This window comes from Strix aluco, chromosome Z (genome assembly GCF_031877795.1).
Source record: "Strix aluco isolate bStrAlu1 chromosome Z, bStrAlu1.hap1, whole genome shotgun sequence".
Classification (NCBI taxonomy): domain Eukaryota; kingdom Metazoa; phylum Chordata; class Aves; order Strigiformes; family Strigidae; genus Strix; species Strix aluco.
In genome coordinates, this window is record NC_133971.1 from 64,933,963 (window position 1) to 64,955,528 (window position 21,566).

General features: G+C 34.8%; 1 protein-coding gene across 1 annotated transcript in view; it reads left to right on the forward strand.

The window, feature by feature from the left end:
- The window catches only part of ADAMTS19 (ADAM metallopeptidase with thrombospondin type 1 motif 19), a 152,719-nt gene that overhangs the window by 88,386 nt on the left and 42,767 nt on the right, over nt 1-21,566 (forward strand). The window contains exons 9-13 of the mRNA XM_074812052.1: nt 7,411-7,551; nt 8,793-8,943; nt 16,360-16,461; nt 19,141-19,271; nt 20,868-21,037. Coding sequence (XP_074668153.1) covers nt 7,411-7,551; nt 8,793-8,943; nt 16,360-16,461; nt 19,141-19,271; nt 20,868-21,037 — 695 coding nt within the window. The remainder of the gene's footprint in view (nt 1-7,410; nt 7,552-8,792; nt 8,944-16,359; nt 16,462-19,140; nt 19,272-20,867; nt 21,038-21,566) is intronic.

The following is a 21,566-nucleotide window of genomic DNA, read 5'->3' on the forward strand; positions in this document are numbered from 1 at the left end:
TGGACATATTTTTATATTATTTTTAGTATTCCTTTACTCTCTGTGGTAACATTTTCTGTCCCATTTGCTCAAAAATGTTTACTTTACAGGAAATTTTATCTATAAAGTATTGTACTTGTTTAATAAGAAACTACTTTTCTTAAATTTACTCTTAATAAGAAGGATACAGTCCTTCCCCTTTGTTACTTAGTTGAATGTTTTGATAAAAGGTGATACAGGGTTTTCACTTTGCGTGACATTCAGCATTAGATAGTCTTTATTTCAAACATGATATATATAAGAATCATCCCAATTCTTTCATCACAAATGCTGCTTTTTTTACTGTTGCATTAAGAAAAGAATCCATAAGATAAATGTTCAAAACTATTGCAATAAGAAAACCCACAGTGCACTGACTGATCTTTAAAGCCTTTTAAAAAATATATCTCTTTTGATTTTTAACTTATTTTAATGAAGTTCAAAGTGTCTGTTAGATGTTCAGCCATATTAGCATGACATTTAATACCCCTGTGATGATAGTAAATAGAAAGTAATGGCAAAAAATAGCATTGACCCATAAAAGCAGTCACAAGGTCCTTGAGATCATCTGAGATTCTGTCATTCAGTTTTCATGCTTTAGTTAGTTAAGTTCTTTAAAAATCGACAGTCTCTGGTCTTCCAGAGAGAAGAAGGCATCTGTGTTCTGCAGTCATGAAGTTATGCTGATTTAAATCAGCCTAGAATCTTATTGGGCAGATGGGTATATCATGCCAAACTTCACAGTGGTCTGGAAACTGTCCAACAAAATACACTTGCAATTAGAGATGACAGAAAAGGATGCAGTTTATTGCATACTTTGCATTTCCATTTACTCTTACTCTCAACGTTTATATAGTGATTCAAAACCGTGAAAAAAAATTGTTTTGCTTAGTCCAATTCTGTGAACAGACAGAGGCTCAAGAAAGATCTTATTTTATGCAAACAAATCACAACAATGCCTAGCAGAAATCAAGCCTCACTAGCCTTTTGCTGGCAGCTAGACAGCTGAAGAAAAAAACAGCTCAGGAAGAAATGAAGCACTGGGACAATGAAGTAGCACTGTATCAGCATTTTTAGTAAGTTAAAAAGATACAGTAATTTTGTAATTTAAATTTAGAAGATTAGTCAACTCTTTCTCTAGCAAGGCATCAAGGCTTCCATTTCTGCCAGACTATAATGTTCCAGAATGGATTTATAGTTAGCTTTCTTTAGAATAGCATTTGTAAACTGAACAGTTAGTAACTGAACAGGATGGATAGATTTAATTTAGATGTGTAAAAGTTGAAGAAAGATCATAATAGTGTCAATGGTTTTTGTTAATAAGGAAACTTTTTTTTTTTGTCTATTCACTTAAGTTCATGATAGCTCAAAGTCTTTTTCCTGATTACATATTTTCTTCAATTTGAAGAAATACTATAAGTCAGTGTTCTTCCTTGGCATAATTGTTTATCTTGAAATACTGCAGTTTGCAGAATGTGGCATGGGTATCATATTTGCCAGAAGTGACTACTTTTCCTGTATTGTATACTCTCTGTAAAAACCTTCAGCAAGGGGCAATACATGTCATCATGTTATGATGCTAAATACATCTGTCACATCAAAGCTTTAAATTATTTATGGGCTTAAGTCAAAGGACCATGACATGGTGCTATCTCTAGATCCAGCTTCTTGAAGTATGGTGTTAGAAGTGTTGGAGTGATAAAGAAGAAAGCTGTTTAGCAAAAGTTACAAACTCAGCTGGACAGTAGAATCCGGTATATGCTAATGTCCATATATTAATGTACATGTAATTTTTACCCAATTGTTTTAAGATTGAAAATGTGATCTGAGTTTCAAACAACGTAACTGATTCAGAAAAGAGAAATATTAATTGCATAAATATATTTGATTTTTTCTTTTTATCACTGATTTATTTTTCCTTTGAAGACAAAGTTTTTTCCAAAATAAATCATCTTCTACCTTTTACCATCATAGTTTTTCTGTAGCTAGGTTACTTGCCTTTCAATTCACTTTAGGCTAAATAATTCATTTACAAGTAGAACCATGTGTCTTATGCCATTTATGCAATGATCTGTGAAGCTCTCATATATTTTAAAACACTTCTAAAAAAATCATACAAGAGTTATTACTTCACTAACTGGGATTTAAAAAAAACCCAACACAACATACAGTAATACATATTTTTGCATTAATTCTATAAAATAGCTTATAGAAACCTGCTACTAGTCTGTTTGTTTACATAGTTTTCTCCATAAAGATAGCAGTATGATAAAACTTTTTTTGTTGATAAAGTGCAATACAACTATTAACAAAGTAGTGCAGCTTCCTTCTCCCTGTATGTGATTGTCAAATGAGTGATGTTATCTTCACTTGTCAAATACATCCTTGTGATACTGTGATATGCAAAATTTCAGATTAGAGAAGTCATTCGGACAACCATTGTACTATTAAATGTCATATAAGATTTTAAACCTTGTCCTTTCCAAGTCCATAGTTTAAGAAACTTTAATCATTCTAACTTACTATTGCATGTAATGATGACAAGAAACAGTGGCAATAATAGGGAGGATAACACTTTGTAATTAATAATGATTTTTAATTAATTCTTATTTTTGCTTTTTGAAGTAATACAATCCATTATATGTTTGTGATTTATTTACTAGCATGGAAAAAGATCTATAGGATAATAATTACAGTAAATTTACAAATTATATGTAGTGAGCATTTATAAAAATATGAATTTTTAAAGAAATCAGATGCCACCCTGATCGCATCACACATCACCAGTATAAACTGGCAGCAGCATTCAAAGGTTTACTATCTCCTTCACAAAGGGAAAGTTTTTTCAATAATTTTCATTCTGTCATGAGCTTAAAGTAGTACTGTTATCCTGGATCTGCAGTTTACACTCATCATTCCTCTGCTGCTTATATCTCTTGGGCTGAACTGTTATCTTTTAGGGTTTGGGAATCTATTTATTATACAGAACTTTCAACAACCTACCCCTGGTTCCTTGGGTACTTGCTCTTGTGGATTTCCTAATCCATCTCATTTCCTAACCTGTCTCACTGTTAGTGACTGTAAAACTCTGAACAGTAGTAGTCCTCTTTAAGCTCTTTAATTCTAACTTTTTTTTTTTAATTTACAGATACACCTAAAGTAGTTTGCCACATCTAGCTGAACTAGTAATTGCTCCTCTATTAAGTTTTTTATACTAGTCTTTGTGCCTGCATTACCTGCTAGCTTAATTGCATCATTCATGTTCAGCTGCAGTACCGTGCATTTAAGTGGAATGTGATGGTGATAACCAGGTTGTCATCTGCCATTTGCAAAGCACAATGAAAATAATGAATAAATAATAAAAAGCTTTCCACCTGGAAGAATGTGGGGTCACTGAGCAAATTGATGATGCAATGAATGTAGCATATATAGGAGAATTCTGTAGCCCTATAATGAGAAGAAATATAAAATAGCACTTTACAATGAAGATCTAATTCTTTCCAGAAGGTGTGTGCATAGCTTTATTTAACTTATTTAAATATAGCATAATGACTGAGGACCTTTTGTTGTGATTTAAAAGGGCTTTTATTTCTTAGTACTTGCCTATAATCAAATCAAATCAAAGTGTGGTATTTGGTACATTTTTGATATGTGGGTTGACACTAGAATGCATTTTGTGCCTGCAAGAATATGAATTATTCCCTTGATGGCAGGAGAAAATCTGTTGTCTATCTTGAATCCAGCTGTATTCATATAATTGCAGCAGTAGTGAATTGTAAAAGAGTCACTTTTTAGCTGAAAAATTGAACTAATATTTGTTTCCTACTTTCTGTGGCCTGAGTTGTTAATTCTGACTTCTAAGCACAGAAATTAAGGATTTTTCTTTGTACTATTCCTACTGCTCATTAAACATCAACAGAGATCATCTTCAAAACTTAGCAGAGATTCTTCCAACTTTCTGCATGATATCACCAAAAAAACCCCAAAATCTGGCAGTGTTTTTTAAACAAGTTTTAGAGGTTTTATTAGATAAAAATATTTTTTCAGTTGACTTGACAACCATGTATAATGGTAGTGGAGTTTATTTGACCAAGGCTCTTTGTCAAAATACTTTTAAACTGAGATTATTAAAATGTAGTTTAGTTGCATAGTGTGAGTTGAAATATTGCTAATGTTTTAGTTAGGGAATGCATTCCATAGGATGCTTCCTACTTTCATATTATATCTGTTGTGTACAGTCTTTAACCAGAATGGGTGGAGCATTTTTATATATTAGTGGAAAATAATGTGTCTGTTCTTAAAACAGAATTTATTTCCATGTAGATATGATCTACTCCTTGTTAAAGTACAGCACTGTCTTCTTTGTTAATTATGCTTTTTTAGACTTGTAAAGTTATCCTCTTACCCCAGACTCCCCTTGTCTTCCTCCCACATGCACATGGTGTTGCTTTAGTCCTGCATGAATGATCACAGCTGTGGGAGAGAAGATCTTATGGACAGAGATGTTCCAAATGTGCTCAATGCTAACATAATAAATTCTACAGGAAGAGTACAGAACAGCACCTTACACAGACAGTTTCTGCGGTGCCTTTCTTTTAGTGAAAGGATGTAGTTGTCTCTTTCATGTAGACAGTACAGCAAAAAAGACTAAAAAATACCATGACCACTAGTGGGAGCATCGAATATTATTATATCCTTGATTGTTAATGAAGTAGATATACATGCTTGCATTACTTACTCTCTTGCTGGATAGGAAGGTACCAATGACTGTTTTTCACCACACATGTAATGTGATATGGTGAAAGAAATAAGAAGTTGATACTACTGCACATCTACTTTTATGTGGTCTTGTAACTGATACTAGGTCAGATAAATTATGCAGTCAATACCATGATATAGAAGACACCAACAGTACGTATTGAGGAAAAGATTTCTAAGAAAGTTTAAGGGCAGGTTCTGTTGCTACTTTAACAAACTCCTCACATATTGTCTTGAGATTTAATTACTTGATGTTAACATAATGACCTGTACTTCCCTTTTGAAATAGCTAGTCATTCTGATAGTCAAAGACTCCAATACTGGTTTTCACTACTTGCTGGATATTTTGTTATGTGTACTTAATTTGGAGGTGAGAATTTTAAGGAAAGAATCCTATTGTATTAGTGCAGATACTCTGAACTACATTTGAGAGTCAAAGCAGAACAGAAGTGTTACAAAAGTATAGCAGCTGAAGTATTGGAAGACAGTTGGAATTAGATTTTTTTATTAGTGCTTAATGTTGCTGATATAACTGGTTGTTATGAGTACACCAGTTTTTACTACTTCTTACCTTTAAAGACAATGATGTTCTCAGAATTCATGTAATGATAGACTATACAGAATGCTTCTGTGGTAGTAGACTGGAAAAAAAGTTACACTGCTGTTTGTATGTGATGGCGGCTAGTGGAATTGTTTTGTGAAATAGCGAAAATCTTGGTTTAGCTCAACACACATTTTTGTGGGTGATTTTACAGACTAGTTTGTGACAAATTCTGATTTCAAGAATTGCTCTTCAGAGTGGATGGACAATAATAGTAATCAGAAATTATTTTTAATTTTTTAAAAAGTTTTAATTAAAAAAAATATTTTAAATAGCATGTAAATGTGGTAATTCCCACTCTGCATAAATGGGAGCCATCAATTCTATAATAAATTGTATCAACAAGATTTTGTGTACTTTTATGTTGTAAATGCTTTATTTCAAAACATAGTATATATATGATACTGATAAATGAGTATTCTTGCAGTAAGAAAGTCTATAAATTGAAAAGCTGTAAGTAAAATCTATGTCTCGTGCAGTCAGCAAAGTGTCATTAGATTTTCTGTGTCTTCTTTCATAGTTCTTATGGATGTAACTCTGGAGATAAGGATATCTCAAATTCTACATGTGAAGCATGTAAGAAGAATGTAAGGGAAGTGCAAAGGCACTTTCATGTGCTTGTTTTGTCCCATTCAGGCAGTTCCAGAAGAGATAGAAGCTAGGACAAGAGTCAGATTTGTTTACCTCAGTTACACTGTTTACAACTAACAAAGTTATCCAATTCATGCAGGGACAGCTGCTTGTTCCAGTGCTTCAGATTGTGGGGTGTGCACATCACTGTGAAAGACTGAGCACTCTGATAGGCAAGATAAAGCCCTACACAGCTTTTAAATTCATTTCATTATTAAACATAAGGTAATGCAGCTTGCAAAACGATATAAAATTTCATCTAGTCATGAGGGGTTTTGGGATAAAGTGGAGAAGAAAACTGAGCTGGTGTTTTTGGTGATGGGTGGCAAGGCCTTTTTTGCCCTTTGGCACTGCAGTGTGGTAAAATATGGAGAACCATGATGTACTCTAGTTTTTCTACAGAAGCGGCAAACTTCTCCCGTCTTTGCAGTCTCTAAGTGATTTAACTGCTCTTTGGCTGAAGAAATCAATACAAGGTATAAAGCTTTATTCACTCTAAAGTTTTGCTTTTATGCAAGGCAGATTAGGGCTGCAAAATTCCAGCACCACTTTGAATCCAGTGCTCTGGAGAGTAGTCCCGTACTCATTTATGAATCTTCAAAAACAGCTGAGAGTATTTAATTTATTTCTCTTAATGCCAGTCAAACATGTATCCACTTAGCTGATTTTCAAAACTTTACTTAAGTCTATCTTCTTCCCCTCTGTTTACTGGTTGTGAATGAGAGTGACAGTGAGTCGTCAGTTAACATAGCAGCTTCAAGCAGATTTTTAGTAGAATTTTTCATTGCAGTGTCCTATGTGACAACTCACTGGGATGCATATGGATGCTGAGTCTTTAAAATCAAAATCCATTGAATTGCTTCATCAATGTTATTTCTAACAGTAGACATGGAAAACACATTTAGGTGATTTTTCTTTAGATACAATTATGCGTTAAACTCGTAAGTATTTACTATCCAATAAAATGTCAACAAACCAGTTCCACATGGAATTAAGATAGAATCACTGCCAAAATATCGAACAATTCATGGATCTCAAAAAGTAAATTTCCAGTATTTTTGTTGCTCATTAGTGAGAGAAGTACAGTTCATTAAACCTGCAGTAGTTTTGCAGTTCTAAACATTCAAAAAGTTGTCCAAAGTGTATATTGTATGGCTGATTAGAATGTAATACTGCTCATCGAATGAGGCTTCACTTTTATCTTTCACTATAGAATTGTCCTCCACACACTGTTCCATGTACTTCTGTGAAAGTTACCATGGAAAAAAATCAAAAGAGATTTCCCACGTGTAACATAAATAAGTTACTCATAGCTTCTTGCAAGAGCTTTAACTTATAAACATTTTGAAAACAACTTCTTATTTTTTGTGCTTTGGTTTATTTTTAATAATTTCATAATTCAGCATGGGGATAAACCACGACAATGACCACCCATCCTGTGCAGATGGTCTCCATATCATGTCTGGGGAGTGGATTAAAGGACAGAATCTCGGGGATGTTTCATGGTCTCGGTGTAGCAGGGAAGATCTGGAAAGATTTCTCAGGTACATCATTCAAGAAAAAGAATTCTTACTGTATGTCATTTACAAATAGTTGCAATAAATATCCTGAAATATCAAGTTTTCAGTATTTTTTACTTCTGCAGGAGATTTGTGTTTGCGTAATCCATCAAAATAATATAAATAATCATGAACTACATAATATGTGACAGATTGACTAAAATCTGTTTGCAGCATTTATTTGTATTTTTATATTTTCATATGTTAATGTATATGATTATACATATATATTTATATATACATTATATATATATGTAAATGTTTAAAATGTATTAATATGCTATGTTTTGAAGAATGTTGGACAGTAAATGACCTATGAACATTATGTAGATTCTCTGATCTATGTTCTGCCATTCAGTATCAAACCATGCAGTATAATTACATCATGTTAATTTTTAAAACAGAAATTGACTATGAGATATTTAATAGAGAATAGTATACCTAGAAACCAAATAAAACATTTAGTTTCACTATCTTTTAAATAAGATCCGTTCCCTAAAGCTCTGTTCCTTTATTAAGTTCATAAATGTATCTGTTGAGAATTTACTTGCAGCAGTTAAGCAGATCTCAGAAGGTCTGTTTGATGACACTGGAATACTTAGTGTAAGTTAGATATAACAGTCTGACACATTTGTACTGAACCTAGACAGAAATCAAAATCATTACCTGGTGCTTTAACAGGTCTAAGTATTTTCAAATATTTTTTCTCCAGTTTTTTAGAAAAGTTAAATTTCTGGCTACCAGCTCAGAAATTTATGTACTTTTAAATATGTGTGTATATATATATATATATAAAAGATATATAAAAAATCTGAAGTGATTAATTTGAGGTCCTGCTAGATGTGAAAACTAAGATACACAACTGCCTATGTGTTATCAATCGTCTGCTTTTTTACAATTGTTTGACTCTCTATCTGAACTTTAATCAGTTAAATAAATTTTACAGTAAAATGTTGTCCAGCGCTTCCCTGAAATTCTATAATAAAATATAGCTGATAAATTATATTTTCTTTCTGCAAATCTGCAACATCAGAACACACCATTAACTTATCTCAACTAAGTCATATTAATTTATACAAAGTCATTTCCCTGAATGACAGCCCAATGGTGACAAATAAAAAAATTGTAAGAACCCACATTTTTCTAATGTTAAATGCATGTTTAAGTCAGCATGACAATCAAACTGTTTAGAATTGTTCAGCTTATGAATCTCTATATATTGCCAGGTCAAAGGCCAGTAACTGTCTGCTACAGACGAATCCTCAGAGCCTCAATTCTGTGATTATTCCCTCCAAGCTCCCAGGAATGACGTACACTGCAGATGAACAGTGTCAGATTCTTTTTGGACCAACTGCTTCCTTTTGCCAAGAAATGCAGGTAAGGATGGCTGTATACTTCAGAAAATATACCTACCAAGTCATTTTTCTGTGAGAGATATTTTTGTGCATGTGCTTGAGAGAAAGAGGACATAGCGCCTTTGAAACAAGAAGTTTACACTTCACTTTGAAGTTGATATGAAAATTTTCTTTTGTTTATCTTGTAAGGCTGGCTTTAGAGCTCCAAACATCCTGAATCATGTAGCATACCATACCACTGATATGTTCCTTGTACATTAGAAAATGTCGTAGTGTGAAGTCACCTCACTGCAGGAAATGGAATGTTTGCAATTTATTCCACTGAGACCAGATTTTGTGTATAGGTTCTGTTTGATTATGTTTTGGGTATTGAACCTCCATATCTGACCTTCAGTAGAGTATGCTGTGCCTGTGCATGCTCCAAGGGAGAACAGTGGTGTTAGCTAGGCTCCCTGTACTGCTGAATATATCCTGCCTCCTAGCACTCCCTTGTGAGCTCAGGCAGAGCTGTGCAGTGCCATGGCAATAGCAGTTCCAGTACTTAAGTGAGTTTGCTGACATTGCTTCATGCCATTGCATGAAACAGTGTCACTATATATTAACCTTGAAAAGACAGATTAACAAAATTGAAGAGTTCTTCATAATTTTATCGCCTAATACTAGCAGACATCTGATTGAAGAAGCATTTTAACAATGGTTTTAACAGAGAAAAATCACCCTTCTTTAATGTCAATGGGACAGGTACTAAACATGTTGGATGCCCTTGAGAAGGTAACCAAGATGAGTAGATGATATTACAAATGTATAAAGAGCATGAACTATGGGTTGATAGAATGAGGGCTAGGAGGAACTGTGAAATAAAATTTCATTAGAGTCAGAGCAGACTGATAGCCTGGTAAGGTTAGGAGTATTTATTATGAAAGCTTAGTTCCTTACTCCTGTAGTTCTTCAGTTCTCTTCATCTTTTCAGCTTGGACATAGTACTATTTCTTTAGTGAGTTTCAGTGAGAGTAATCTTTATCCTAAATATTCTCAAAGGAAACATTGTAATACATGTGTGACTACTGCTTGCTGAGAGTGGCATAGCTGGGGAAAAAAAAAAAAAAGGAGCTGTAGGTTACTGGTTATTTAACTGTCTTGAAAACATTTTCACTCTTAGAGATGAGAAGTAGAACTCAGTGTAACGATTCTACGAATGTTCTTAATTACTTCTAATGCTTTATTCATGAATTGAAGTCTGTTTCTTGGTTTTTAGTACTTTGTTTTCAATTAAAAGATGTGATTTTGGTTTCTCATTCTCTAGAAACCTATTCTGGACAAGAAAATGGTACAGCGTTGTTCCTTCTAGGTCGTCTTTACCAGCTAAAAGAATTTCCAAAGTAATTGAAGATATAGTCAAACCTGGAGACTTGCTGTTGCATAATACCTTATATGCTTTTAATTTCTCTGGCACTTCTCCTCCATTAATATCCTGTGTTTAGTTCTAATTCAGGCATTTAAATTCAGATAGCCAAGTGGTCCCATGCCTTTTGTGTTTCATTCACAGATGCAGTGAATATTCCTCTCTTGAGGTCCTGGCTCCAAGTTTTCTTTGGTTTTCATTATTATTTTAGAAATGTTAGGAAGTTAAATTCAGTTAACGCTACCCTGGTAGTATTCAAATGTTTGCACAGAGTGCTTAGGTGCTGATACCTAGTTGTCCATTTCTAGTCATCTTCAATAATTTTCTCCTCTTCTGGCATTTTGTATGTAAGATTTCAGCTAAATCACTTATCCCTCTTTTTTCCCCACTTACTGGATCATTACTTTATATTAACATGGTTATTTGAGGATAATTCCTATTGAATATTAGGGTTGTTACCATTGTAACTTAAATCCAAAGATATGTGGGCTTTCTTTGAAGAAAGAACCTAGTAATGATACAAGACAATACAAAAGGCCAGTGATCTTTTAAGCTATTCTTGGTTTCTGACAAATTGCAATTTAATTTTCAGTTTTCTTCATAAATCGAGTCTTGCTTGATAACCTTATGGTCCTAACAGTAAGAAAAGAGGACTTGGTAACAGTTTCTGAGAAGAGAGCAAGGGGAATAATCTTCTGCATTTTCACCAGAATCCTCTGCAAAACTGGTAATCCTGAACCAGAAATCATGTAAGCAAATACTGAACCACAAAATTTAAGAGCTTTACACCTATAAGAAATTACATTAAAATAATTTAAAAATACTAAGGACAGAATTGAGAAAATATGGTGAGGGCACTGAAGCAGAAGAGAAGTTCTACAAAGCTCCACTGCCAACCTCTGTAAAATCACCTTGTTGGTTTTCCTCTGCGTTCTTTTGTCTGGAAGCAAAATTTACACTCCCACCTTCCCCCAACAAAAAAAATCCAAGAAATTTGATTCCCAGACTGTAGACCCAAAGATCTAGTTACAGCAAGCTTAGGCACTATATTCAGATCTCCTTCTTTTGTTCCCTGATGTGGGTCTTAAATTCATCTTTTGTATTAGGGAAGTTTACAGTATCCTAGTCAAATAAGATTTTCATGGTGAAGAGGAAACAGAGCAATGGATAAAGCACAGCCCAAAGGATAAAAAAGTTCTTCTGCTCTTACATATATATCTCCTATATATGAAGAGAAAGAAAAAAAAGATGTTGCTATTTAAATTGGGCTAGAACCAAGCTGTAGAAACTTTCCAGAAATCCTTCATGAGTTCTAGTACATGCACTGTGCAACACCAACATTGTCTAACTGCATAGCGCTATTAGTCAGTTGCTAATTTTATCATATCCCTCTGAAATATGAGGATGTTACATGGAAATAACAAATACGTTGATTTTAACTTAACCAAGTAATTGCATTTTACATATTCTGAAGGTGATTCAAAGTTCACTGTGTTGATTGGGCAGATTATTGTGGCTGCCATTAGAGAAGTCAACATTCAGAAGACTTCTCTGAATTGAATACTGTATTTCCCAAGTTACAGAATTAATTTATTAAAATAATTAATTTATTATACATTGGCAGCCACTGAATTTTCCATTAAATCCAAACTACTTTCTTTTATCTCTGTATACTCTTCTACTCTGCCAATACCTGGCAGTTTACTGTGGATACAGTTGTCCACAAGCCAGGAAGTGAGACAGAAACATACAACTTGAAGGTTCATTCAGTAAATCCAATTTATAGCCCAGGATTTCTTGGATACATTCTACTTGCTGAACAGTACATGCACTTCAGTGTAACATGTAAAAGATAAATTATGAACTACATCAGGTCTTACATTTTTTGTGACTGGAACATAATTTGATGAAAAGACTTCCATGCAGTCTTTTACATTAAGCCAGTATGTTTCATATATAACAGCTATTCAACTAAGAAAACATTTGAGTAATGATGGAAAATAATTTTCTTAATCTAAAAATAATCTACAAATATCAGTGGTACAATCAATAATGCAATTCTGCTGAGATGTAATTTTCTACAATGTTATTACTGAGCAGCACTTTAGGATAATTTACAGTCACATTACATGGCAACCTCAGAAAGACTGCAGATGCAAATTATTCTCCCTTGCTATCAGGAATTCCTCTTTATTATTTAATGGTTAAAGCAAAGGACTGAAGGGACCATTGAAGGCCTACTCCCATATTTTTCTAAGTGAGCCCCTCTCACTCCTCTTCCATGCATGGTGTCCAGACTTTATTTTTCCCTTTTTACCTTTATAGAGCCTGAGAAAAGTGTGAGTGGATATCAGAGTACAAGGTTTTTACCATGTTGCTATGCTTATCTTGTAAGGGAGCCAAGTTTGCTTTTATGCCCATGATGTCTCACACAAGAATCAATTAGACCCTAACATTGTTTCACATAACAGATAGTGAGATCATGACTCAGAAGTAGTTCTTGATAATTAAATGTGATTGTAGAACTTGACAATTTAATATAATTGTCAAACTATTAAATGTTGGCTTTTAAGATTAAAGTCCAGGATGCAAATGCTATCTAGTCAGGTCCACTAAAACAATTCTTTCTTAACACAGCTGTGATCTTTGCAAAGAAGTAGGAGACTGTAATATTTCATGGTGATTTTTAAGGCATTTCAGGGAAAGATCAAAATGAAAAAAATGGAAGTCCTCATCTCCACCACCACACTTTAAACAATCTTGTCTTTGTACAGATACAATTCTAAAACGTTCTTATTTGTCTCTGGTCTTTCCTCTCAACTGGACCTTCTTTCTAGATGCTTACATGATTAGAAAGCATCCTTCTGATGCACACAGACCTGCCTCACTCTTTTCATTCAAAAAAAAAACCCCGAAAGCTGGATTGACCTCTGCTATTTCTGTAGTACATTTTGACTTTCATGTTGTATTTTACAAGCTTTGGCTATTAAAAACTCACAATTAACACATTCTTTCAGAAAAAAATCTTTTGTATGTGCTTGGCAATATTTTGTTTTCCAGTGTAAACACAATGAAATATTTTACAGATTGTGAGTAGCCTAATATCATGAGTATAAGTTTATAATCTCCAACTTCTACTTCCCTTGGCTAGTTTAAAAAACTGTAACAGCTGTTGCACTGTGCTTATGGTAGACAACTAGTAAACCTCTGTGAACGTTAACTGCTATCCTGATTTTGACTGAATGAAACTTTCTCCCCAGAGGAGTAAATTTCTGGTTTAGAAGTTTGTGCTCTGATTTTGGAGTGACTGTAATATTGACGCTGTCCTCCAGATTTCTTAGTTTTCAAATCACTTCTGATCTGCAGCATTGCAGGTTGCTAATGAAAAAAACAAGTTTTTCCTCACCCACATGCAGAAATTCCCAAATGTCAAAAGTTAAATGGTAACAGTAATCTCCATTTCTCTTACTTCTGCAGCAGAAGTACAATCTGAAGAGTAACTAAGGAGTCTATTTGTGATTTCACTGAAATGGAAAACCCAGAACAAAACTTACAAGTCATTCTCCAATTTTAGTAATTCCATATCTCCATTTTCTTAGGTTTGTGAAATCTCAAAGTCTAGGATGAAAAGTTACAGTAATATTAAATGCTTATTTTAAAAATTGGTGAAGAGAAGTGTTTTTAGAATACAGTTCACTTAAGGCTCAAAGGTGTTTCTAGCTGGTGAAGTTAGGTTCACAGTTCATAAGGAGGTGGTATACAAGTATTTGCAGAAACATGCAGATGTATACAAAGCACATTAGCCAGTCAAGCATCTTGATCTGATTTGTTTGATTTACTTTACACAGCTCAAGTTCATCTGTGTGTTCAGGTACCCAAATCTTTGCAAATCTGTCTTCATGTCTTCCTAGGTTTAGAAGAATTGTTTCTGGATTTGTAAGGAACTGTAGACTTGTTGTCAGCCATTCTGCAGCCATATGCCAGTGAAACTGAGCACAAGATCAAAGTGTTTAGGAAACAAGGATAACATGCTTTAAATGTGATGACATAAAGAAAAATTTGACTTTATTTTTTGAACCCCTGGATGGCTTTTCCTCAAATGTAGTCATTGATGAAGATTTAGGGATATGAAAAACATTATTTGAATTAGGAACATTAAATTAACATATATTTTTGTGGAGTTGTTCCAAAAGTATAGTCTGTTATTTCATATCTGCTATGGAAGCCCTTTCTCATGAACAGCTGATACTCTGTGTTGCCTACATTGTCTTCCAAAACTGTCCCAGAAATCTTGCTTAGTTCTCGGCTCTGCAGTTATATCTTAAAGTGCATGTTTCAGAAAAATTTAAAAGAATAAATTCTCTTTCTCCCTTGAACAATAACAGAAATTGCAGTTTGATATTTGAAAAATGTTTGTTAAAATTATCCAGGAACAGGATAGGACTTCTGTAGCTATATTTTAGGATATGCATAGGCTAACTCTTGTTTAGGTCAGCTTCAGCACAAAACTGTTACAGGATGAATCAGGAGTGAATTTGTCTACTGCCATCCTGTCTCTTGTTTCTGTTTTGAAAGCTGATCTTACAGACATTTTTATATGTTAGACTCCCACTGGAACTGTCCTGTTCCTTGGTTCAGACACAGCCTTTTGTTGAATTATGTTTCCTGTGCCATAAGACTGTTTTCAAGGTAGCATAAGATTTATCACACATTTTTCATGCATACTATAAAAGGCACAGATATTCTTACTGGGTTTACCAATGTAACAAATCATTTCAGTCAGAAAAAGAACATCTTCTGGCAACCCTGATTTAAAAAAAACAGCAGCTCTTTATTTTTTATCCTCCCTGCAGCCTGTCACCTTCTCCTGATCCTTCCTGCCTCTCTTTGGGAGTACTATACATATTCGGGGGGAATCAGTCTGCACATGCAGTAACATTGAGGCCACAATTGAGCCCCACATGCTCTCTGTTCACTTCCACCTAGTTTGCCAGTAAGGGGGGAACAAGGCAGCAAGGAGAATAAAGTCATGAATGAAAACCATGGGAGAAGGAGGACTTTTAAGAGGAAAATAGGGAAGGCCTCCACGGAAATTTGGGGAAATGTAAGCCAGCATGCTTCAAGGCTGTACTTTCTTTTTAAAAAGGTAAAATTATCTTGTTCTGATGCCTAAGAGGGACAGAGTAAGCAGCTTTTCTTTCCATCTCTCAAATTCATTACTGGCTAGTACCCCTCTTACGTCCCTTTTCTTCTTCTTCCCAGCAAAAATATTTCATCCTGATTTGTGAGTTTACTTTGTGTCTTCTTTGTGGATATCAGGTTTGACTGCTTTTTTGAGATATTTCTAGAGGAATGAATGAATTCTAGAGGAATTATGAATCATTGGAAGAGCATAAAATAGCAGCACCCATTGGGATGGTATGAATAAGGGGGATTTGGAAGTCTCAAAGAAGCCTCAAAGTTTCTTACAAACACATTTTTACAAAACTCGTGTGAAAGTTCTATCTAGCTTCACAAAGATTCATTAGTCTGAATATATATAGAAATGGACTGGGTTTAAAACCTTGTTTTTTGTTGCTAGTGACTGTGCTACTTTTCTCCCTTTCACATAAAATGCATGAGCACTAAATAAAAAGAGGAAAAATATTAATTAATTTTAAAAATAATTCCCAGAACACTCACACCTCTTCCAGTCTCTGGGGTAGTGCATATGCGCAGTGACTTCACATCATGGGACAAAGTTGTTCATATGTATTTTGTCAGATCTATCATATGCAAAGACTGTGACCTGTAGGGTTATACTTAGAGGGTTCTTTCCCCACTCTGTCAACACACCAGCTTGACTTGTTCCATGTGTTCATGATTATTAAAATTCTAAGCAGAATCTGCCCACTGTGTTTTTTGCGCATGTTTAACCTGTCTTTAAACATACTTCAGTACCATCAAACTGGTGACTTTATGACGTTAGTGGATTGCATGCAGAAAATAATTTTGCATAAGATAGATTTTGTGCTTACCTGTGTGTCTGGTTTTCAGCATGTCATTTGCACTGGGTTGTGGTGCAAGGTGGAAAGCGACAAGGAATGCAAAACTAAACTGGATCCACCGATGGATGGAACAGACTGTGACACTGGAAAGGTATATTTCTGGTGGAAAGAAATATAAATTATCTTGAACACCTAACAGTAAAGGAAACAAGCTGAATAGGTCTTTGCACTTGTTTAAAGTTCCTTCTTTCCTGAATTATTATAAAAATCATACATATATAGTTGAGTTACATCTAAAATGCATGTAAGAGTGATAGATGTCATTAAAAGTATGCCATCAAGACAAACTAAATGGTCATCTGAAGTCAGACTTATATTAAATGCCCTTCAAGAGCCTTCTTGTTTGAATAATCTCTGTCATCTCTGTATATAACTGTAAATGAAGATAAATAACCTCAAATAGATAACAGAGCAGTGCATTCATATATCTTGGGATTTTCCTGATACTGTGTTGACAGCAGTCTCCCACAGGAGTGATTTGCTCTTTGAATTGTATTACATTCACCAGGACTGTCATCATCCCCCTAAAAAACTAAACAAATCAATCAACTGAGTAAGATAAAATGTTCAAATAATATCATTTTACATGCTAAAGGTCTTACTCATTTTTTTATCTCTAAAATACTGACATTTGCTGTGATCTTTGATTCTGATAAATGTGTATAGTTGATATTTTGTCTTAAGTCGATACCTGGAAAGTCAGGGACATGCTTTTTGTAGTCAATGTTGCATTCTTTACATTGAGACTGGCATGCCCAGGGTATGGATTAAGAAAGCAGCACCTCTTATTAAGACTGCTCAGAATTTTCGTTTTGAAACCACCACCATTGTGAACTGGGCACCTGAAATTAGTGTGCGTTTTGCATATTAATGTCTGACTTGCAAAAGGTGATAATAGCAACTCACCGCATAGGACTCATTCTAGCTTTATACTTGTGGGAGCATTATGATATGGTAGTGACATGGGTCCTGGCAGAGTCCAATGAGGAACATAACACCGTTCTCCTTATCATAGAGTTTAGCTAGTAGAGGGTAAATAATTAGTAAGGGTAAGACGAAATACTGATTCTAATTAGAACAGCTTATTGAGCCTTGTGCCAGGCTACAGAGATACCTTATTTAGTTCTAGGAGTAAAAAACTAAGCCAACATTACTGAAACATCTGAGTATTAGAAGGGATTATTCTTCTTGTTTACTTTATTATCTGTCCAAGATGAGCTTCAGATTACACAAGTTACTGACTTTGGTTTGTTTTACTTATATTGTAGAGATGGAATATTGTCTTATGCTCCTCTCAGGATCTTAGTAAGTGATGGAAATGTTATTTGCATAGCCTCTCCAACTTGGTTGTTTTTTAAGTCAAGGATTTATAAGCATCCCTCAGATTCTACATAAGGCAGATGATCTCTAGAGAAAAATCCTTTTTACCTATTATATCTGAAGGAATATCGTTAAATAAATATGAGTGGTTTTGGTCTGAAACATCCAAGAGCACTACAAAATTTGTAGTATCCGATCGCAAATCCAATATAATGATGGAGCCATGCTATGTGAAGGCTTTTCAAAAGTGGTATAATTATGTCATCATTGTAATGTCATGATTTAAGAGAGAAAATTAAGATCAATTGATCAGTGAAGACCAGTTTGAAACTGCAGTTGAAGTTTAAGATCACCAGACAAGGATTTAGTACAGACATTGCAAGTAACAGAAGTGTATTCTAAAAGTGACAAAGGCCTTTACTGACTGCATTAGTGACATGTTTTGTTTTGCTCAAAATACAAGACTTCTTCATGAACTTCATCCATTGGTAACAGTAATTCACCATAATTCAGAGTACAAAGAGAAATGGATTAAATTAGTGATGGTAATGACATTAAGCATTCATTGCCTACTTGTAGACTTACTATTTAGCAATTTCTGAAATTTCATAATACATGGGACCGATATTCAGCTGGTATAAGTTGATAAAGTACTAGTTTCTGCAGAGTTATGATGATTTATACCAGATATGGACATAGGTTACAGAGCATAACAATAGTGACTGGATGGTTTTTGAGTGTGAAATTGCTGTTGCCCTGGGAAACGACATATGCATACAAGACTATTGACGTGAATATTATTATTATTCAAATAAATGCTAGAAATTCTCTTGACTTTCTCAACACTAGCTTATTGAGGCTTCCATTCTGTCTTTGAATGCAAGTTGTGAAAAAAGTCTCATTTTTTCTATTACTTGTAATATATCCTTCTATTGAAATTGTCACTGGATAATCAGTGACAGTGACTGCTAGTTACATGGGAACTGCATAGTGAACCAAACAAGTCCCGAGAACAGTCCTGAACACTGTGCTGTGATCATCTGTACAGTTCAGCTGGAGGATAATCCCTGCAGTGGGTTTGGGCTGGACCCAAAAACACTTTCTTAGGCAGTGCCCAGGCTCAAATGAAGGGGACAGCATGGTCTGGGGACCATTCCCAGTAGGCTATTCTAGGAGGCATCCTTTATTGGAATGAACTGGTGTTCGAGCTTGTGAACAAGAGTTGCGCCTGCTCTCTGGCCACTGAGCCAGAGAAAGGTCTCTGGCTGTTGTATTTACTAGAATAAAATTTAAAAAAAAGCTATGGGGAACAATAGGAGGACATATATCATCTGACTCATATGAAAACTGTGTATTGAACAAAATGTTTGTGTTGTGCTTCATGTTGCTTGTGGAGCAGTGTTTTGCATATGCCTTGATTTATTTACCTAAAAGCTGAATTTTCACCTAGTGGTGTAAGGCTGGAGAGTGTATCAATCGGACCTCTTTTGCGGAGCATATGGAGGGGGAGTGGAGCACGTGGAGCACTTGTAGCCGTACTTGCAACACTGGAATCAGCAGTCGACAACGCAAATGCCCTGGGTAAAAACAAGTTCAGGTTTCCATTGCTGTTCACCAGAATTTCCAAAGAGAATTTAAATCTTAAGAGTACAGAAACCCATTATGATATAGTTGCCCTATACATAAGCAATATATTTTTTATGTACACTGAAAAACACTTAGGAGAATACGTACTTTGGGGTTTTTATTTCATGGTAACACTGTTTTTCCTCTTTTCTGCTTCTGTCAAAATCTTAGATAATATTAATGGGAGAATACAACTTTTTTTTTAAGATTCACCTGAAGAAGCGACAGAAAATTATATTTGTAATTTTGGACTTGCAGAGCATCAGTGTGTAATTCTAGTCTTTCAGTTTTTTGCTGGAGAAAATTGACTTCTGTCTCATTTGGAGAGCCAAGTAATTGCAACTTTTACAAAGAGACCTTTCTACCAGTTTCACAGACATTGAGATAAAAGATCTGGAAACAACATTTAGATTCCATACCTTGTAAAAATGAAAACCTTTTGCCATTGGGGATAAAGGGAGTTTTACCATTGACTTGAATGATTCTGTTTCACCATAGTCAGTGATCAGATAAAAGATACTTTCCTTTTAATTACTCATATCTCATATCTCTCTTTCATGGGTCATTTATACACCAAGAAAAAAAGAATAAATAGAGAAGTTGGAACAGAGTAGAGCTGATGAAACTAATGAAGACAAGTGTAGAGAAGACTCGGCTAGATTAGATTACACCAGGGTAGAGTAGAGAAGGGTAGGGCAGGGAAGGTCACAGTAGAGTACAGTAGATGATTTAGGAAAATAATAGAACAATAGGGGACAATGAAGAAAGATGGAAGACAATATAACAGATTTGGGGCAAAAAATAATGACAGGAAAGACAGAGGGATTAAAAAAAGGGAAGTTTACATAAAGAAATGTCGGGAAAACTTGGATATGGCTATACAAAAGTATTGTAGTTTAACAGAATCCTTAGATATGCAGAATGCTTTCATATTTCCTGCCATCTAAATGCCACTTCCAGCTGTATGCCTATTTCTAGAATTTAGGGATGTCTTAATTTCACTTTCATTCTTCATTTTTCCAGGCAAGGTTCCAAATAATTAGCTCCAGTTTCTGCAGTTCACTGTTCTTTTGCATTTGTTCATTGGGACCTGCAAGCACAACTGGAGCTACCAAAAAGAAACAAAGCATGCTGTCTGAACTTCGCAATGCCACGGTTGTAAAAAAGGAGAGGTAGCAAATCTGCAGGTGTTACTTCCTTTCAGTGGCACCTTTGTCTCAGTCCGGCTAGAGAAAAATCACCTGAATGATGTCAAAACTGCAGTTGAGGTTCTCCTTACTGAACAACTCTACTAGTCTTAGTGCTTCTTTGGGGCCAAGTGTAAATTATGGTTTAGTACCCACGACTCTTTATATGTAATATAAGCAGTACAAAGAGAAGACAAACATATTTTGTTCTGTGACTTTGATTTTTTGTGGGTGATTTTTTAAATGTTATGCATCAACAAAAAAACCTGCTATTTAAATTGAATTTGTGAATAGCATAAATGTGCTGTAAATTTGACAACATGTTACCAACAATAAAGCATTATATATATGCCATCTTTTCTAGTTCAGGCCTTGAAGGAGAGTGTCACGGTCCCACGATGCAGTATAGAGTATGTGAAAATCCTTCTTGTCCTGCTGGCATGCCTGCATTCAGGGACTGGCAGTGCCAGGCTTTCAGTGTCAGATCTTCATATCAGAAGCATGTGCACCAGTGGCAGGCTGTCATTGATGATGGTAAGTATAAACCATCTCCCATGTTATTATCATCTGCTCATATTGCTTATAGCTTGGTATTGTTGTTGATTAAGAAAGATATGGTAAATACTAAAGCAAACAAACAAAGCGCAGGCCCAAGTTTTTTGGTAAGTCATTTTTATTTCATAGACAAGATCTGGTGGTATTTTCACACACTCTGGAATCTTTTGTCTTCTATTCCTATAGAATTTGTCCTTCTTGATATGAACTGAAATTCAGTATCACTTTGATCCTATTTAATCAGAAATGTAGTATGAAGTGATTCAGAAATACATCTTTCTAGAAGAACACTACATTAAGCATGCATATATCAGTTATCCTTCTGCCTACAAAGCCAAGAAGACAATACGGATATTGTAAGCTTCTGTTTTTGAGGAAAGAGTGAGCCCTTTTAGCTTAACACTTGAGTATTTCACATATCAGTATTTGATTTTGGCAGAAATCCATATGTAATGCATACTGCAAACTTAGATTATATTATTCAGTCATCTGATGAAAAATCTTAACA